General features: G+C 29.6%; 1 protein-coding gene across 1 annotated transcript; it reads left to right on the top strand.

The window, feature by feature from the left end:
- The first annotated feature begins 18,988 nt into the window (after nt 1–18,988).
- LOC119616469 lies at nt 18,989–20,175 on the top strand. Its single transcript, XM_037972830.1, has 2 exons — nt 18,989–19,201; nt 19,265–20,175. Exons 1-2 carry the CDS (start codon nt 19,187–19,189, stop codon nt 19,985–19,987), a joined length of 738 nt encoding a protein of 245 aa, XP_037828758.1. The 5' UTR covers nt 18,989–19,186; the 3' UTR covers nt 19,988–20,175.
- The last annotated feature ends 2,271 nt before the right edge of the window (nt 20,176–22,446 follow it).

Below are 22,446 nucleotides of genomic sequence, written 5' to 3' on the forward strand. Positions count from 1 at the left end.
GTACCAACGTAGATCTCGGTCGATCCACAATTGGTCATAGCTCTTTGAATAATAAAGCTATCGGGATAAAGTACGACTTGAATATGTTTTGTGAGCATATAAATATTTCTACCAAATTCTTTCTGGATCGGTCCATATTTTGAAGTAGCTCCTACATAAGGTCCACTTCAAAAAATCAGTTAAACGCACATATATATTACCGGATAGGCCTGTAATTGGTCATACATCCTATATAAAGTCCACTTCCGAAAATCACCTAAACGAACATATTTCATTAATTAATAAATCTATTGGAGTAAAATTCGACTTGATTTTTTTTATATAAACCATTATACGACATTTTTTTCCTTATCGTTCCTTAATTGGTCACAACTCCCATATAAGGACCATTTCAGAAAATTACTTAAATGCACATTGATAATCAAAGTTATCGGGATAAAATTCGACATAAATGTGTACCTTGTATATATAAATCATTCTACGGAAATTTTTCCAGATCGGTCCATAAGTCGTCTTAACTCCCATAAAAGGTTAACTTCTGAAAATGACTTAATATCACTTAATTCGTTATTAAATGATTATACCCGGATAAAATTCGACATGATTATGTTCTGTATATAGATTAATCATTCTATTAAAATGGGCCTAATCAAAATTAGTTCGACATATGCATAAATGTTAGTATCCTCAAAACGGAAACAAAAATTTTGTTAAGTTATCTGAAAATTATATAATTAAATGGGTTTTAATAAAAAGTAACTTGCTGGTGGAGGGTATTTAAGATTCTGCATAGCCGAATATAGCACTCTAACTTGTTTTTTTTTTGTTTAAACATGGAATATATAGCAAGTCCTTTAAATTTTCGTGATATTTTTAAAACTCAATATTTTTAACAGTAATAAGAATCCCCTAGATTGATTATATTTTCGTCTACGGGTTATTTATTACATCATATTTAAACAGCTTTTTAAAATAAATTTCTTCAGAACTACTTCCTGATACTTATTTAATAATATTTTTTATTATCCTCCAAACAAAACCGCTTGATTCAAAAGAAACCTGTACAATTTTTTAAAATAAATTTAAAAGTAGTACAAATACATAACAAATTTTGTATCCTCTTAAGGGTTATTGATCTCGGAAATCTTTAAAAATCATTAAAATTTTTTTGTTAGAACGATATATTCAATGTTTTATCAAAATTATTAAATATAAAAATTAATATTTATTTAAGTCTTGTATAAAAATTACAATGAGAAAACATTCTATGGTATAAAAAGAAGCAACTCTCAAATTTATTAATGAAACTAAACAATAACATTCCATAAATTCCATCAACATTTTTAAAATCTGCTATAATTTTTAAAAATTATGCAAAAATCTCTCAGATTGTTATCACGTTTTCAGATGATAAGCGAAGATATTTTTATAACAAACATAATTAAAATGTTAAAAGATTTGAAGTTAAAGGTTAAACAAACAGAAAGCCATAAATAAAATTGGGCCAAAAAAAAAAAAAAAAACACATAAAATTTTAAACAAAAAAAAAAAAAAAATATGTGAAAAAACGGAACTTTACAACTGTCAATATTCAGATTTAAAACAATAAAAATACAAATTAACGAGGAATCGGTATTGGTCGAACATTAAGATCTCTTTATTGAGATAAGTTTAAATTAATTATTTTTTACACCCTTATTATGTATTGTTGTTTTAATAATGTTAAAATATTATAAAAATAAATTTTCGAACTGTTCCAATATTTTAATAAAAAAAAATTTCAAAAAAACCAAATAAATATATTATTAGGAAGTAATTACGTACTTTAGTTTATTTTAGTTAATATTTTAAAATAGCACTGACAGGATAGTCAGAAATTATCATTAAATTTCAACTACATACCAATGTATCAACATTTTACATGATATTTATGAATATGTAAATCTGATTCTAATTGGATATTTAAAATTATGTTTACTTGACCTTAGCCTACATATTGCTAGCTTCAGATCTTCTGATAGCAAACCTATACACAAGAACGATGTAGGGTATTAAAATATTTAGAAGCAAAAAACAGGTAAACCTTTAAAGCACCCACTACATTAAAGACTATTGATTTTCATAAAATATTCAGTGATTTACATAAAGTTTTGAATTTAATTTAATTCAAATCAATAAAAAATTAAATGTCGTTAAACCAGAAAGTATGGGATAATCCATAAAGGTTTTAGGGTAAACTGTATATATAGTTAACTTAGTTGATGTTATTAATTTATTCTAACGTTCGTGACATGCTAATGAAATTCAATTTTTAAATACAGAAATCAAATTAACACTTAAATTATTAATATACATAGCTAACTTATACATAATTATACAAAATAAATTTTAACATATGTACTAGGGTGATCGACTCGATTTTTCAACCGGTTTTAAAACCGGTTTTTTCTGCTTTACCAGTATCGGTTTTTTCTAAATGTTGATTTTTCGAATATCGAATAACCCGGTTTTTTCACTTTTTAAAAACCGGTTTCGAATACTTTTATTTGCTTTGTTTCAAAGGTTATTTAAATGAAATTTTAAAGTAAATAATACAGCCCGTTTAAATTTTAAAAATAGTCGAGTCCAGGAACTAGGATACATTTTTCTAAAGCACCATTGGTTAAACTTTTTTGATTTTCCTAACTAATTAAAACATTTTATTTGTAAAATTGATAACTGTTTAATAAAATTTTATTAATCTTAAGATTATATTCCAATTACAATAATTAATTTTCCGCTGCAATATTATGGAAGTGTTGGAATGCCTATGAAAATTTCCTAAAAGGGCTTTAGAATAAGCTAGGATTACATAGTACCTTATATTTAACAGAAGTGTCCACTTTTTTCCTAATTTTTTTTATATTAAAGAAATAATGTAAATCAGACGACTAGATCTAAAGTTATACGGCTGTATTTATAAAAACTTATTTTAGGTTTATTAAACAATTTTAGGCAAAATTCAGGAAAATCGTATTTATAAACGTGAAATAGCTTAAAACACCTTCAATAAACCATTGACAATTAGAAGAATTTTATTGTAGGCTCGACCCTTCTTTAAGCCAACAATAAGTTGATTTTTAACAATTTTTTTCTCAGATAAAGATTTTTCCGGTAATTTTAGGTTGATTACGAAAACTAATTACGGTTTCTTTTAAAATAAAATCTAAAAATTCTAATTTTAACGTTTACAAATTTGTAAATAAAATCCCAGAAAATTTTTAAACGATTATATTTTGAGGAAAAAACTCAAATCTAGGCATTATTGGATTAATGCATGAATATTGGACAATATTCCAATTGTCCAGCACTATTTTTAGGCAATTTGGAAATGCCCGTCTGTCAACCAAATGATGGACAAAATCATTTCATTTGGCTTTTTCAAAGTTTGTTGGTTAAATATAATGCCATAAAGTAATTAACCATGTAAATTATATTGATTAGTGTTATACTAATGCAAAATATATTCGCCGGCATTAAAATTAGTCAAATATCAAAGAAATTTATCAATATTTGCAAAAATTTATCAAAAATTACAAGGAAAATAAGTTAAAATAAGAAAATGTGTCATAGTGATGTATATTTTGTCGCAAAATATCCGTTATTCGGATACTTTTAATAATAATTAGAAATTATATGTTATATTTATACATCTGAACTAAATAGACATTTATTAGAGCCATATATATATTTATTTTTCTTAAAAGTTTGTTTTTATTGTCAAAAATCTATTATAAACAAAAATATGAAATTAAGAAAACCGAATCAACGAATATTTTATCCTAATTGTACGCAACACTAACACATAAAATGACAACCATATTGTACAGTGCTGCCAACTTAAACATAAATCAGAACAATAGTTAATATACGTTTATTATTTGTTTATGAATATCACAATTTTATTAATGGTTTTTAAGGCTAAAGTGTGCTTTAACTATTGAGTGCATTAAAAGCAAAATAAGATTTTTTTATAAATACAAGCGTTAATCTTTTAAACTGTTAATAATCATTTCGGGCCATGTTTTATTAATCAAATTTAAACATAAACATTAATTTCTTCAAATTAACATATAATTTTTATTTATTATGAAAAACCGGTTAACCGGTTTTTTCTGAATTTGAAAAATATCAACCGGTTTTTTTGAAATGTCAACTATTCGAACTATTCGAAAACCGGTTTTTGAAAAATGTCGAATAATCGATCACCCTAATATGTACATATAGACTACCGATTTCTTCTTCTCCCTACCACTCTAAATAGTATGTAGTTGTAAAAGACTGCGTATTATAACTAATTGTTACAGTATAAGTTATAAATTTGTTCTAAGAAGAGATTTAAAAAAATTATATGGTACAAACAAACATTGTACAAATCTCATATCTGCTGGGAAAATTATTGATGATGCTCATAGTACAACATTTAGTATTATGCCCTGAAAGCATCTTTTGAAATTGGTCCGATCGGACTATATAAAGTGCATTCGCTAATATCTGTAGTATGAATTTCAAAAGCAAACTTTTGCGACCCCGAAAATTTTACAGTTGTTAGTACATTCATCTAAAAGTGATATTTTTAGCCTTGATTGATTAAATATCTTTTCTATTTTAAAGATATTATCTTAAATCAAATACACATACTTGACATAAACTTAGTTATAACCCTACAAAAAATGTGGGCGGTAATATCATGGCCACGCCTACTTTATTTGCTGGTTTTGATTTACGTGATTTGAGATTTCTCTTTTGATCACTGTTTAAAGCAAAATTTTACTAAAATCAGTATTTTACTTAACAAATACAACTTAAACATTTTTATTGACCGCAATGTTAAAAATAATCAACTATTATCAGTAAAGTTTTAAATATTTGTATACAATAAACAGTTTTTATTTTATTTATTTATTAAACTATGGAATATAATCCTTACAGGTAATTTACAATTAATAATAATAATTTAATAATTATTAATAAATAATTTTCACTAATTCTAGTGTTATTTGGTGTGCTGATTCCGAATATGAAAATAATTTTCCACATTTTCATCTTTTAGTCTGCTTACTTGACATTCAAATATAAAATTCTATAATGTTGCGAATAATGGCTGTCTCTGCCTCTGAACTTATACTTAAAATTAGAAAAATGCATTCTGGAAGAATTTCGGGTGATAGGACTACGTTAACTAGGGGCGCCACGGCTCTGAAGTGGAAAGTAGTTTTTGCAAAAATCTTACTACTTAATTTATATTTTTGTATTTTAACAGAAAATAATTGAAATATATATTCGATTGTCGTTCCAATAGGATATAAAACACAAAAATCGGATAAAAATTGTAAATGTTATTACAAATTCCTCCCATCTTTTAGTGTCAAAAAACACTTATCTGAGAAATGTTAAAAAATTTAACAATTTTTGGGTAATATTCCAATAAAACCATGTCATTACATTAAATTTATTCGTATAAACTTAAATGTGAGTTTTTATCCTCATTAGATAGCGTAAACTGTACTTAGGGTATATAAAGGGAAAACCTTTCAGACAGCAGTTTCAAAACTCCCGTTTCAAACTTTTACCTATTTTGTTAAGCAAATTTTAAAATTTTGGAAAAATATCCATGTGACTTATGGACTATAAAGAAGGAAATAAAATAGTAAAGAAATTAGGTCGATATCTCTCACAAATTAGAGGTACCTGGGAATTGAATTTTGAGGATTTCGAAGAAAACTATTTTTTGTTAAAATTTTACTGTTATCCTTTTATAAATGGTGGGCGATAGCAAAACACAGATATCATATTCGGTTTCAGCAGCTTAAACTACATTAAAATCAGTCGAATTGGTTTCAAATGTTTTCACAAACAATAATAAACAAATATTTAACAAATTTTGAATTTAAAAAAGTAATTAATTATGTTTTTAATTATATTACTACTCAATGAAAAATCAATCAAAGGGAACAAAATCATGTGATGGACGACATTAAATGAAATATTTTAGATTAGAAACTGGAGCATGAATTTCCATTGATTATGTTGAAAATAAATGATGTGTATATTTAAAGTGATTTAGTGACATAAGGATCATTGAACTCCTCAGCCCAACGTTTAATAAATCTTAGTACACCTCAGGTAATTTAAAAAAAATTTCAAACAAAAAAGTAGGGTTTTGAACATGACTCTCTCTGATTTCGATGAACTGTACCGAATACACACATTCTTCGTGTAAATACGAAATTTAAATGTCTCCAAAATTTCTAGATTTATTACGGTTTAGATTTTATCGAGGTTGAAAGTTCATATTTTTTAGGAATTTTTTCAACCAGCATTAAATTTGACATCGTATATTATTTAAACTATCTATCCGATTTTAATCATTATAGTCCCTAATAAAAACCACACTTGTAGTTTAATATTACTATTATGAAAATATTATAGTTTTAATACAACATTCAAAAATTGAAAAATGTTCTTGAGTGAAGGATATCTCAAAAAAGCACCTTACACTATGGAGTGTTCATCAAGAAATAAAATTATAAATTTTGAAATTTGTATGGAAATGATGTACATAAGTAATTTTACTAAAAGATGATTTACTTGAGATCCGCTCAGGGCCCTATGCTGAAATTTTTATAGTTTATTGAGAATATTTTTAACGGCGAAGGAATAAAGAAAATAGAAGATAATTTTTTTTAAGATATACTTGTTTTTAAGGAAATGGTTTAAGCTTTCTTTAGAGTAAAAAAAAATACAACAAAAACGACCATTTTGAAAAAATAGAAAGAAAAAAATGGGGATTTAAAAAAATTAAATTATTGAAAAAAAAGAAAAATTTTTTTTGGAAACATTGAAGAAATAGCTATCTGAACTCCTTTGGACAATTTTTGCTGGAACCAATAGGTGAAAAGTTACACGCATTTGAATAAAACCCTGCATGACCAACATGTCCAACTTTGACCACCTCTAAGTCCGGCAGTTCTGGACCGATAGCGCTTAAAATTTGTGTCTGGCCTACTATCCAATAGTACTAACATTGGTGCAAATTTCGTCAAAATCGATTCTTTGAATTGAGTCACTTGATATGAAATTGCTCATATATTAGTAGAGTTAGTATTAGTTGCATAAAAAATTTATAATTTTAAATACTTGTTTAATACACTTTTAAAATTAATTTTAACATTTTGGTTTATTAAAAAATTATAATTTAGAAAAAGTTGGGTGATAGCATAGCTAAACTACTTATTACTAAGAAAATACTATCTGGAGCTTAGAGGAGGAAGTTGAAAAAGATGCTTCAGGAAATAATAGTTAGTCAATCCAACGACACTCCAAAGGAAAAATCAGACTCTCTCACAAGATCTGAGGCAAAGAGGATCAGGTCTCCCGAGGAGTTGACAACTGAGAATAAACCTAAGAAGGAAAAGAGCTCCCCGTCTTCTAATACACAGTCGAAGCTAAGCCATACTTCACTCAAAGGAACCTCAGGACAGAGTTCTGCGAGTAAGGGTGACAACGCCAAGATAGATATTCCGAAGATGACCACGTCGGCGAAATCAACCTCGAAGGTAGGTAAGACAGTGGGAAAGGAAGATAGCCGCCATCTTAAAGGCCTAACTATAATATGCTTAAACAAACTGAAGTCAGCTTAAGCAACTGTGCGAACACATATAAAATGTAAGTGACAAACTATAATGTACTTAAGAGAGTTTCGTCAAGTTTCGTCAAATTGTATTTGCTTAAGTAAAGAGCGGTACTGACAGCACATTACGTACGGAATCAATTGTTTGTTTATTATACACAAAGAAAATAAAAAAAAGCTACAAGAAAATGAATTTATTTCAATAAAATACTTTGAAATATGTATTTTTTTATTACGTGTGTCACATAAATGTGCAAATAGAGCTAAAATTAACACAGGTAAGATAAATATAACTTTAATCCAGGAACCTTGGACGATTCGCAACAAGGTTTCTGGATTAAATCACGTAAATTTCCAACTTTTCTACGCTGATACAGGGTCTCGACCGAGAACATGTATCTTATGTCACAAGAACTTATCGATAACTCTTATTGACCGATAAGTCTTACGTCCTTCCTACTTAAAACCTTGGAACGGACAATCGCTAGTATGGTTAAAAGCAGTATACCTGACAAAGACCTAAAATTTATGCAGCGGTATGCATTGACATCGAAGTCGCTTTCAATAACGTGCACACTGATACTCTTATCCAATCCCTAGACCAGTTTTATGTTACCCGGTTGCTCCATAACTGGATCAACTAGATGCTAAGGGACAGATGGATAAGCTGCGAGATGTACGATATTACTATTAGGAAAAAGGTATTTCGCGGTTTACCACAGGGTGGCATTTTGTCACCTTTACTCTGGGTTACCACGACTAATAGCCTCCTAAGGACCCTAACTGAGAAAGGATTTAGACCTGTCGGCTATGCAGACGATGTCGTAATACTTTTAAAGGGAAAGAATCCAAATTACTTGTGTAGAAGAGCTGAAGAGGCTCTGAATACGGCCTTGAGCTGGGCTCAACCGAGAGGCCTCAATGTTAACCCAGCGAAGACGGAAATCTGTCTTTTCACAAGATAGACAAAAATTTCTACGTATACTGCACCTTGCTTCCTGAGCAAGAAGATACCAGTGACAGACAAAGTTAAGTAAATAGGTGTAATTCTCGACCGGAAATTAAAATGGAGATACCACACAGAGGATAGGATCAACAAGACACATCGGTGCTGGGCTATATGTGGAAGAACTACAGGTATGAAATGGGGTCTTAGTCCTAGTATGACAAATTGGCTTTATAAAAGTGTAATTAGACCAATAGCTTATGCTTCAATAATCTGGTGGACTGCTTTGGACAAAAAGTGTAATATCAAACTACTACAGGGAGTTCAGCGTACAAGCTGCTTGGGTATAAGTGGTGTCATGTGTACTACTTCTACCAAGCTGTGGAAACGTTGCTAGATATTCCACTCATTGAAACATATTTAAGATATGAGGCGGCGCTTACAGCTAAGAGCGGTTATAGGACACGTCATCAACGAATACTGGACACATTCGAAGGTTATACACAATCATTGGAGTGCCTGATCGCAGACCAGACACAGAATATGTCGGGAACTTTTAAACGCTGATCCCAGATATAATGTCTTGGTCAAGCGGAAAACTAAATCGAAGACCTTATTGGATTGTTAGAAAGCTTTAACTGAATACTCTCCCAGAGGTAAGGTTTACATCATATGGGTACCAGGACACTCGGGAATAGTCGGCAACGAAAGGGCAAATATAATACCTTTAAAGGGAAGGGAGCTCGAGAAGTACGTATTCTGAGTGGACACACAGGATTACGAGCACATCTACACAAAATTGGCCGTGTGGATTCAGACGAATTCAGAATGTAGAGCATGTGGAGAGGACAGTGAAACTCTGGAGCACTTTCTTTGCCACTGTCAAGCATTCGTCGAAGTTAGATCCAAGTATCTTGGAAGTGATGTTATTCCGGAAATAACATTCCTAACTAACACTGATTGGAAAATTCTTAGGAATTACGTCCAGGAAACTGAGTTTCTGAAAACTGAAAAAAAATATACTCAGTGAATAATATTTTTTCATAAAAAGGAGCGCACAACAGTGTCCTAGGTGTATTTCTTCAGATTTGATGTACTATACATCCTCCTATCAACCTAACCCAGGGGTCGGCAAACTTTTGAGTCTGAAGAGCCAAAATTTACAGTTTACAAAACATGGGTTTTAAAAGAGCCACAAAATATTTGTTTATTAAAACATTACAAATACGTTATGAATTCACTTCAAAAACATATTTTTTGTTTAATTATCTACAAGACGATTCTGCAAGGAATCTTTCTTATAGATTTTTGATTACAAACACTTTTAGAATTTGTATGGGTCATTCGAATGCGTTTTTTAACACTTGTTATATACTGGGTATAGCTAGTACACAGAAAAAAATGAAATTCAAAATCAAACAAAAAATTCATAAAGACAAGTATTTTTTTTACTAAAATAGGACCTATCACGAAATTCGTAAAATCAAGCATTCAAATTCGTAAATTCTTTATTGAAAAAATTTCAGGATTTTTCTTATTAAAATAATATACTATTTACGAAAAACATTAATAAATAGTCGCAACATTTCCAAACAATTATTTTACTAAAACAATAACGCAAATTATTTGTATTTGTACTGAAATTCAAGCAATTATTTTATCTGAAACAGATAAATTATTTGTTGTATTTTGGCAATTATAATACACAAAATTCCTTATTGAATCTACAAAAATTTTGTTAAAAAATATATATTGAATTTTAACAAAAAATTTACTAATTCTATAAAATTAAAATTTTTACTTACAACAATTTTATTTCACATTCTAGAAACTATTATTTTGTACTGTGAAAACTGAAATACTTATACATTAAATGTTATAAACCAAGTAAGAATTATATCAATTTATTTTAGTACATTCTAAAACTTGTTTTATTGTTGTATTCCATATGCTGACATATAAATAAAACTCAAACAAAAGCATTTATTGTACCAGTAAAAATATTTACTGAACATTAAATCTATTTCAATAAAGTGTTTGTTAGAAAATATTTTCCTTCTGTGTGAAAATCAAACAAATTCGTTATAAAACCAAATAAAAATATTAATAAAAATCGAAATTAAATTTAAGCAAACGATTGTTAAGAAAAAAATTGTGCATATTTTTTTCTGTGTATACTCAGTGTGCTTTGCTACCCTAAAAGCAATATAAATAAAAAATCTTCTTAATAATTTTGAAGATTCTAACTGTAATGTTTTCCAGAGATGGATTTTTTCCGAACGTTAATTAAGATTTTAATGTAATCGATGACAAATTAAAAAAAATCTAATATTTTCCCAGATATACGAAATTTTGTATTTAATACATATAGGGGGTGCCAAGATCCCATTGAAAGTCCGGCCGTTATTCTCTAAATGTTCACATTAATGTCAAAGATCTTCATGTAGAATTTGAAGATTCTAGCTCTAATAGTTTCTCAGATATACGAATTTTTCTATTTAATTCATTTGGGAACTCACAGCCCCCAGATGAAAGTCCGCCCTTTTTTTCCAAAATGTTCATATGTATAATAAAGTTCTTCTTGCAATATTTGAAGAATCTTGTTCTATTAGTTTCCTACATAAGCGAAATTTTGTATTTAATTAATATGTGAGGTTCCAAGTCCCCCATTGAAAGTCCGCCCGATATTCTCTGAATGTTCACATGAATGTCAAAGTTTTTCAATTAAAATTTGAAGATTCTAGCTCTAATAGTTTCTCAGATATAATAATTTTCCTATTTAATTTATATGGGGGCTCCAAGCTCCCCATGACGAAAGTCCGCTCTTTTTTCTAAAAAATGTTCAGATGAATATTTAAGTTCTTAGTGCAAAATTTGAAGAATTGAGTTCTATTAGTTTCCCAGATAAACCAATTTTTGTATTTTATTAATATGGGAGGTACTGCTCCCCTCATGGGTAGTCCGCCAATTTATTTCCCAAAATGTTTACATGGATGTTAAAGTTACTCGTGGAAATTTTTAATATTCTAACTATAATAGTTTCCAAGATAAACGATTTTTTGTATTTAATTTATATGGGAGGTGCCACGCCCCTTAAGGCTAATCCGCCCACTTTTTGTCTTAAATAATTATATTGATACTAAAGTTGCTCCGACAAAATTTGAAGACTCTAACTATTATATTATCTCAGATATACTGATTTAATATTTTCTTATATGGGCGTGGCACGTCGCCCACATGAAATTTCCAACATAAAAAGTAGCCTATAGTTCTTCCAGACATACAGGAAGAAACTGTGAAAATTTCAGGAAATCGGTCCAGCCGTTTAGCAGTCTATAAAGCACAAACAAACAAACATACAATACATCATACAATACATACATACATACATACATAAATACAATACATACATACATACTACATACATACCTACATACAATACATAATACATAACATACATACATACATACATACATACACATACATACATACATACATATCAACATACAGACATACATACATACATACTAGAACAGACTATACATACATACATACATACATACATACATACATACATAATACTACATACAACATAACATAACATAATACATACTACATACATACATACATACATACATACATCATCCATACATACATACAATACATACATACCATACATCATACAACTACATACATACATACATACATACATACATACATACATACATACATACATACATACATACATACATACATACATACATACATACATACATACATACATACATACCATACATACATACATACATACATACATACATACATACATACATACATACATACATACATACATACATACATACATACATACATACATACATACATACATACATACATACATACATACATACATACATCATACATACATACATACATACATACATACATACATACATACATACATACATACATACATACATACATACATACATACATACATACATACATACATACATACATACATACATACATACATACATACATACATACATACATACATACATACATACATACATACATACATACATACATACATACATACATACATACATACATACATACATACATACATACATACATACATACATACTACATACATACATACATACATACATACATACATACATACATACATACATACATACATACATACATACATACATACATACATACATACATACATACATACATACATACATACATACATACATACATACATACATACATACATACATACATACATACATACATACATACATACATACATACATACATACATACATACATACATACATACATACATACATACATACATACATCATACATACATACATACTACATACATACATACATACATACATACATACATACATACATACATACATACATACATACATACATACATACATACATCATACATACATACATACATACATACATACATCCATACATACATACATACATACAATACATACATACTACATACATACATACATACTAACATACATAACATACAATAACATACATACATACATACATACATACATACATACATACATACATACATACATACATACATACATCATACATACATCATACATACATCATACATACATACATACATACATACATACATACATACATACATACACATACATACAATCACTTTACCAAATTTGGTGGGGATCGGCTCATAATTGATCCTACCCCCATATTATATCCCCATTAGAAAATGACCCTATCGCTTTTAAGTGACTTAATAATAGCAGTAAGCGACGAAATTTCTTTACAAACTGGTTTTATAAGAACAAAATCTCTCGACCAAATTTAAAGACGATCGGAACATAATTGACCAGTCCCCTTATAAATGACTGTAACGCTTATAACTGATTTAATAATATCATTGTTGACCATACACCCATATAAATTCCTCTTCAGGAAATGACATTAGCGCTCAAAACAGACTTAATAATAACAGCATAGTGGTGAAATTCGTCATATGTTTATAAGAACAAAACTATCTGTACCAAATTTAATGAGGATGGATTCAAAATTGACCCTTCCCCCCATATGGAGTCCACTTTCGAAAGTTCCGACATACAACAAATACAAGTATAGTAATGGAAATCAACACAAACAAGTTTTATAGGATCCCAAACTTCATTACCAAATTTTGTAAGGATGGGTCCTTAATACGCTTTCTGGTCCCTTATTTATAGCCAAAAATTTTATGTCAAAAATATATCAATCTTTCATAGATCACTGTCATTAAATCGTTCAATATATAAAAATTTATAATTTTTTGCACCTTTTTATAGAAAGCGTGCAAAAAATATAAAATTCTTAAAAAATGGTTAAAGTAACTGTATAAAAATTCTCCACATTATTAATTAATTACTATATTTTAATTTTCCAAAAAATATGTTTTAATTCGAAAAACACGAAAATTTCGGAATGTATGATCATGATTTACATCTTATCTAATGGCACCTCGTAAGATCACTGATATGATACCCCATTCGTTTATAGGGAACTTTTCAATAAACACTTTAAAGAATTAAACATTTTCTTACAATAATAACTTGTACATGGAACAAATTCAATGAGAGTGATAGGATTGTATGGCTTTGGAAAGCTTGGATCATAACTTGTTGTTTAAAGTTTCAAAAATGACTGTAAATTTTCATTTGTTAGTTGGCTTTTTACCTAAATCTTCCAATTCTCCAATACCAATACCAAATGGCTCAATGAGGATTTATTCTCAAATGTACGATTGTAAGGGCAAATAAAAGCAAGGAAATGAGCGAAAAGCTAATTGTGTTGTTTTCTTTCTTTCTCACTCAAAAAGTTTTTTTTTTTGTTTTGCTCATGTACAGAACGATTAAGCACAGTTAAAAAAGTTGTGTATATTGTAGAAACATTTGCGAATTGTTTTGTTAGTTTTAATATATTGCTCGTTAATCGATTCAGAATGATTTTAAAATATTTATACAAATATTTTTTTATAAAATAAATAAAATGTGTGTATGAAACTAAAGAGCCACAGCTCCACATCCAAAGAGCCGCATTTGGCTCGCGAGCCATAGTTTGCCGACCCCTGACCTAACCTAACCATTAAAATTAATAAAATCATAAAATTTTCGTTTTACTTGATCATTTTATATTTAGCTGTTATTAAGCGGTTAAGTCAAAAATTTTAAATAAAAAACCCCTGATAATTAAATACCCTATTAGAGCCCATGTTATTTAGAAATTACTACACATTTAAAAAAAATTTTAATATTATAATTAAAACTAGATCTTGTTCACAGCAGTTTTTTTATTCACGTTTCCACTGAGGCGTTTTGAGCAAATCTATTTGATTTGGGCAACACTAGTTGAAATCATGTAGATTTCCCATTCATTTTAGACACATCCAAATCTAGTTATTCTACTAGATTTGATTTAAAACATGTCGAAATGTATTTTTCCAACAAGATTTGCTTACATATGTCTAGGATTAGCAAATACAACTATGGGCTATCTATTCAAATTGAATGTTTTAATCGAAAAAGTGACATGTAATTTTAAATAAAATTCACCCCTATCGCCAATCAACATTTCACGTGTAATATGTTCCCTTTTCACATTTTTCGTTCACTCACCTTTTTAAGGTGAAAATATTCCACTGCTGTGAAATTTGTTGATGGAATTTTGTAAACATTGAACAGCTGTTGCATACAAAATCAACTATTGTGAATGAATTGTTCGCAGTTTTCCCTTCGAGGGGAATGAAAATTTCAAGGGAACAAAAATGTCAGTTCTATTGCCGAAATGTAAACAAGTGACAGAATTTGTTCGAAAATTCGAATATCAAGAACGAGTAAGCTCAGTTGAAACACTTTGAAGAGGTTTGCGCAAATCTAGTAATTTCAAGCCAGTAGAAGCATAACATGAAACATTTGTAAGGAAACACCCATATACGGTTTATAAATATTTATATTCATTAATAAATAAATTACTTGCCTATTTAATACCATCATAAACTTTGCTAAAATTTAAAATATGTTTTTAGTATGTTTCACAAGACAATATTAGCGGCAATATTACCGTCGAAAAAATTAAGGGGTATGATTTTGCGTTTAATGTTGCTCGACATAACTCACCAAAATAAAAATGAAACAATTAAGAGTATTTTGCCAAATCTTATATATACGCCAGGTCAGATTATTTCTACCTTCATCGCCAAATTATATATCAGAAATTGGAAAAAATCGCCAATTTAAAATATGATCAGATTTAGATAAGAAATAAATTGGCTGTAATCCAAGGACTTTATCTGTGGGCAAATAAGAAAAAGTACAGATGTATCTCAAGTTATGCAAAAATCATGTTTATTCATTTTTGAAATCTCCGCATCTCTATAATTTGTCAATATTTCATCTTAAAATGTATAATTTAAAACTTTAAAACGTTCTCCTGAAAAGTATAAAAAACAAGTAAGAAATTATAGTCGGGTGAAGCCGACCATATATTACCCTACACCTGTTAAAAAATTAAAATGTGATTTAGTTTTCATAATAAAGCATTTAAGTTGAATTGTACCTTGCCTTGAACCACTTTAGTAAGGAGGGTATATTGGGTTTGTGCTGATGTTTGCAACGCACAACAAATTTGGTCTTATACCCACCTTAATGTATACCATTCAGCTTAGAATCATTTTCTGAGTCGATTTAGCTATGTCCGTCCGTCCATGTAAACTTTGTAATCAAACTACAGGTCGCAATTTTGAAGATAATTCAATGAAATTTGGTACGTGATCTTCTATTGTCACAGGGACGAAGCCTATTTCAAATGGTTAAGATCGGTATATTATTTCATCTAGCCCCCATACAACTGAACCTCCGAATAGGGCTTGTAAACTTTGTAACCAAACTACAGGTCGCAATTTTGAAGATAATTCAATGGAATTTGGCACACGATCTTCTATAGTATCGGAAACGAAGCCTATTAAAAATAGTTAACATCGGTCCATTATTTCACCTAGCCCCCATACAACTGAACCCCCGAATAGGGCTTGTAAACCTTGTAATCAAACTACAGGTCGCTATTTTGAAGATAATTCAATGAGGAGGGTATATTGGGTTTGTGCTGATGTTTGCAACGCACAACAAATTTGGTCCTATACCCACCTGTATGTATAACATTCGTCTTAGAATCATTTTCCGAGTCTAATTCAATGAAATTTGGTACACGATCTTCTATTGTCCCAGAGACGAAGCCTATTGAAAATTGTTAAGATCGGTCCATTATTTCACATAGCCCCCATACAACTGAATCCCTGAATAGGGTTTTGTAAACCTTGTAATCAAACTATAGGTTAAAATTTGAAGATAATTAAAAGAAATTAGGCATATGATCTTTTGTGGTACCGGAGACGAAGCCTATTGAAAATGGTTAACATCGGTGAATTATTTCACCTAGCCCCCCTACAACTGAACCCGACTAATAGGGCTTTTCAGTTCATAATTATGTTTAATATACTCGTATCTCGACAAAAAGCTGCAAACCAAAGTTATATCGAGGGACTATATTCAATAGTCGCTATCTGTCATTTTCATGAAAATGAGATTTTGATGGCAAAATATTCAGCAAACTATCCCGCATCAGTTATATAAATTTCAAAGAAAAAAAATATTTTTTGGCAATTTTATAGCTTTTTTTAAATTTCTCTATCTTAAGAAAAGAAAAATTCTGAATGCAAAACTCTCTATCTTATCCAAAAATTGCTTCAAACTCTATCCCTTTGGATGATTTTCTGTTGCAAAACAAGTCTTCTTAATAATTTGGACATGCTGAACACAAATCCGTCACAAAATCGGTCTAATAGTTTTTGAGATATCGCTCATTATGATACAAATTAAATCAATTTTACTGTCGTGTTTCACCATATAACTTTGATTTTGGACCAAAACATTATAATCTGTTGCTTTTTCAACAATTTGGTTTATTTTCCTCCATTAAATTGTATAAAATATAATATTTATTGATTTTAATTCAAATAAAAATTTTATATTTCCATGAATAACTCTCTATCTGTTGGTTGAATGAATATTTTCGTAGAAAAATAAGCTCTATCTGATATAAATTTGTGAATAATTTTGCAAATAATGCAAAATTTAAAATTCTTTTTATATAAGGGTTTAGTATAGGGTCGTAGAAATATATTGTAGAAGAAAAAATTTAAAAATCTTCACTAACTAGCGAAATAAACAGTTTTTTTGCTCTCCTGAAAACTTGTATTATTTTAGATAGGGACTATTGAATATAGTCCCTCGATATACTAGCCTTGATTGAGCCTCCTGAATTTTATAATTATAGGGTCTCATTTGGCCATAGCCCCTATTCAAAGTCCCCTTCAAAATTTGACTCAAATGTCCACAATTTTATTCAACAATAAGTATATATGAGGCAAGCAACAATTCAATTTAAATGCTTTATTATGAAAACTAAATCACATATTATTTTTTAACAGGTGTAGGGTATTATAAGTTTGGCTTCGCCCGACTGTAATTTCTTACTTGTTAAAAGTGTAATACTGTCCATGGAATTATGATACACTTCAAAGTGTCACAATGTTAATGACATAAAATACGTGGGGTACAAAGAAAGATTAATAGTCGCGGAGCCGGTGTTCAATGTCAATCGACATTATGACACTAAATCGACATTATGACCAAAAAATCAAATAATTTTAAGTTAAATTAAAACACTCAAACTAGAAAAATTTTTACCACAAAATGAATTTACTCCTAATGCATATGAAATAATAATTCTTATTTTTTCCAGAAAATTAAATACATAATTCCCAATTTTATTGGGAGTTGTTTCATTCGGATAAGCACAAAATTATTAAATAAGTTCCAATAAATTGGCAGTAATTTCATATGCAATACGTCCCTATTTGTATGGTGGGAGCTATGTATATATGTTTATATTTATAAAATGTATAAGGTCGCATCTTATTTTTAAATTTACTCTCATCGCATATTTAAACATTTACTTTTAGCACACACTGTATACAATAAAATTTTCTTCGAAACAATAATATGTAGTAATAGGTTTTTTTGGTTTATTTTTCTCAAACCAACAGAAATAAATGAACAACAACAATCCTCAAAAAAAAAAAAAAAAAAAACTAATTAATTCAAATAAAAAAAAACGTCAGCTTTGTCACCGCTAATTTCGAGGAAGTTATTTTAAATATTTGAAAATAAAAATATCGAGAAGCTTAAATGTGGGTCATTCTAAGTTATTGCTCTAACGAACTTGAAATTTTAATTTGACTAAAACAATAAAAAGTAGCAAACTTTTACTTTCGGTTTTTAACTTCTTTGTTTTACCCATTGTTTTAATGCCAATCAGAATTAAGTATAAATTGTTAATTATTTTTTTAGAACAGCACATTCATTTCGATATCTTTCTCATACGGAGAAGTCAATTAAGAAACAAAGGAAGAAAATATAAAAATGCGTGATTTTATTGTAAGGCTTTAATATTTAATATTTCATACATGGACAATACTTAAAATCTTGCTTAATTTTTAGGTTTTATGTTTGGTGGCCGTTGCTTGTGCCGATAAGTTGGGTTACAACTATCAACCTGTAGGCCACTCTAATTCTGGTCTATCTTTTAACCCTGGTTCTGGTGTAGGTGGTGGTGATTTTGGTTCATCATCCAATGTTGCTTCCAACTATGCTGGTGATTTCCCCACTGCCTCCCATGATGCTCCAGCATATGCTCCTCAAGCTGAATTAGACAAAGAGTTCTTCACCTACACTGCTAATGATGAAGATTTCCATGATCCAGCTGCTTCCAACCAATTGGCCAACTCTGTGAAACAAGGTCTCCGTGTCATCTTCATCAAGGGCCCTGAAAACAAGGGACTCGAAGATGCTGCTCTTGCCTTGGCTAAACAAGCTGCTGAACAAAAGACCGCTATCTATGTATTGAACAAACAAGCCGATCTCGGTAGCTTGGCTGACAAATTGAACAACATCAACAAGAACAGCAACAACAAACCCGAAGTGCACTTTGTCAAATACCGTACTCCCGAAGATGCTGCCAATGCTCAGAAAGCGATTCAAGGTCAATATGATGCTTTGGGCGGTCGCTCTAACTCTCATGATGGTGGTGTGGCTCCTGTATTGAACTTTGCCTCCAAGGCTCCAGTTGCTAGCCACAGTGCTGAAGGTTCTGCACCCTCTTCTTCTTACATTCCTCCCGGTCCCGGTGCCTCCTACTTGCCTGCTTCCATTTTCCGTGCTTAGATAATTTTTTTTCAAAGTTTCAATATTAATTTATTGATATTCACTTTGAAAAAGGACTGATGTTATACACATATTTTCGTGTGTACTTGTTGTTTTATTTGTTAATTTGTTTTAATTTTATTATTATTTAAAAGAAATTAAATAAAAAGTATTAAGTTTTTTAAAAATATTTTCTAGAAACCGAAAAATTATGCCATTTCAAATGGACTAGTCGTTTGGATAGTAATATTCGAATTTATGTTTTGAAAATTGAACCTATAAACCTCAAGGGTTGGCATTGTGTGCATTTTTAACTTGAATTGTCATGCGAAAAATTCCAAAAATTCAATATTTGATATAAAACGTTAACCTTTTTACGTTTCCTGCTCTTAATAGCGAGTAGATTGAATCTTTTATTTCTAATTATTCTAGGTGCCCATATAATGCAGAACTACCGGAAAATATCATACTTATTTCTAGCTTTTAATTCCGATGTTATGTGTAACATAAGATTCCAATGGGTGTTATCTCTAATGTTCCATTTAGCCATGTTTCTCTATTTGGAATCAATGTCTCACATTTGATTTTCGTGAAAACATTAGGTCTAATGTTAACGTTTACAACAAAAAATTGATCTAACACCGAAAATAATGGACATATTTGATATTTTGTAGCCCTTGGTTCAAAAAGCCCGAATTTTGGATTATGCCAGTTTTGTAGTAAATGACCGATATATTTTTGAAATTATGATATACATAATTCCTTTTATGAATGTTTGGATGAGTAATAATATTGGCGCAATGATTTTGTTAAAATTCCAACACTACCTACCCTAAATTCCTATACTACCTACCCTAAAAGCAATATAAATAAAAATCTCTTTAACTTTCATATTTACTTTCAATGGGAGAAACCACTATTATTAAACACATTTTCAGATATACTAATTTTAGTTTTAATTTGTATGGGAGGTGCAACGCCCGTTATTGTTAGTTCAACCAAATGCTCATAAGAGATTTCTAGCTGCAATGATTTCCTAGACATAAGCATTTTTGTATTTAGTTCATATGGGAGGCGCCACGCCCCCTATTTGTAATCCTCCAATTTATTACCCAAATGTTCACATGGATGAAAAAGTTGTTTGTGCAAAATTTGAGGATTCTAGCTGTAATAATTTCCCAGATATACGAATTTGTGTATTTAATTCCTTTGAGGGGTGGCACACCCATTATTGCTAGTCTACCAATTTATTCCCCAAATGGATGACAAAGTTGTGCGAATTTTTTATGTTATTTATATGGGAGGTGCCACGCTCCTATTTCTAATCCGCAAATTTATTACCTAAAGGTTCACAAGCGTTTCCTAGATAAGGTAAGAAGGTGCCACGCCCCCCGATAGTCAACCAATTTTTTCCTTCAAATATTTATATGGATATCAATGTTGTCGTACAAATTTTGAGGACTCTAGTTGTACCATATTCCGAGATATTCGACTTTTAAGGAAGTGGGCGTGGCACCACCTTAAATAAAATTGCTAGAACTATTGGATTGTAGGCCAGAGACAAAGTTTCAGCTCTATCGGTCAAGAACTGCCGGAGTTAGAGGAAGTCAAAGTGTTTGATATAAATGAGTGTAACTTTTCACTTATTAGTCCTAGCAAAAATTGTCCAAAGAAGTTCAGTTAGTATACTGGTTTCCCGGTTTAACGAATTCGCAATTGAACGAACGGGCAAATTGTTTCCATTGAGTACCTTATATTATGAATAAAGGGGTAAATTTTGTACTCGATATTACGATTTTCTAAAAAAAAATTCTATAAAAAGAGGTGAAAATAATATGGAAAGATCACTAAACTTCATTATTAACCAAAAGCAATAACATATTAAAATTATTAATTTTATGTAATTCAATGAGTACAAAAATCTACAAATACAAAAATCCTGGAATAAAAATGAAAATAACATTTAACAAATTATATTCAGAAATATACATAAATAAATAAGATTTATTAGATAGACATACATACATTTTAATATAAAATTCTTTATTTAAGGGAATATAATGATTATTTTACTAATAAAGTGAGAAATGAAATTGTTTGTAATGGAAATTGCCGTAAAAAGCTTAGAATTTCACATCGATTAAAATGGGGATCAAATCCCTAATATATTTTTTTATTAGAAAATAATTCATTTTCGAAATGAAACAACTCTACCTTCATTAAATAAAAAATATAGTTTTTTACCTAATTTTAATAAAATTTTTCATAAAATCTTTGGTTTGATTCTAAATTTAATAAAATTCTATCTTTTGCACATTGCATAAAAATGCAAGGAAATTGTCAAAAACTGTATTCAAAAGTTTTAAAAATAGACTTCCTACCTTTCATTACCCTATTTTTATCATTAAATCATAGAAAAGTTGTTATTCGGTTTAACGAATTTTTCGTTTTTACGAATGGGCCTGACATTATATCTTTCG

This window comes from Lucilia sericata, unplaced genomic scaffold, assembly GCF_015586225.1.
Source record: "Lucilia sericata isolate MDLA Ls3-8-SP2 unplaced genomic scaffold, ASM1558622v1 Contig000073F_arrow, whole genome shotgun sequence".
Lineage (NCBI taxonomy): Eukaryota > Metazoa > Arthropoda > Insecta > Diptera > Calliphoridae > Lucilia > Lucilia sericata.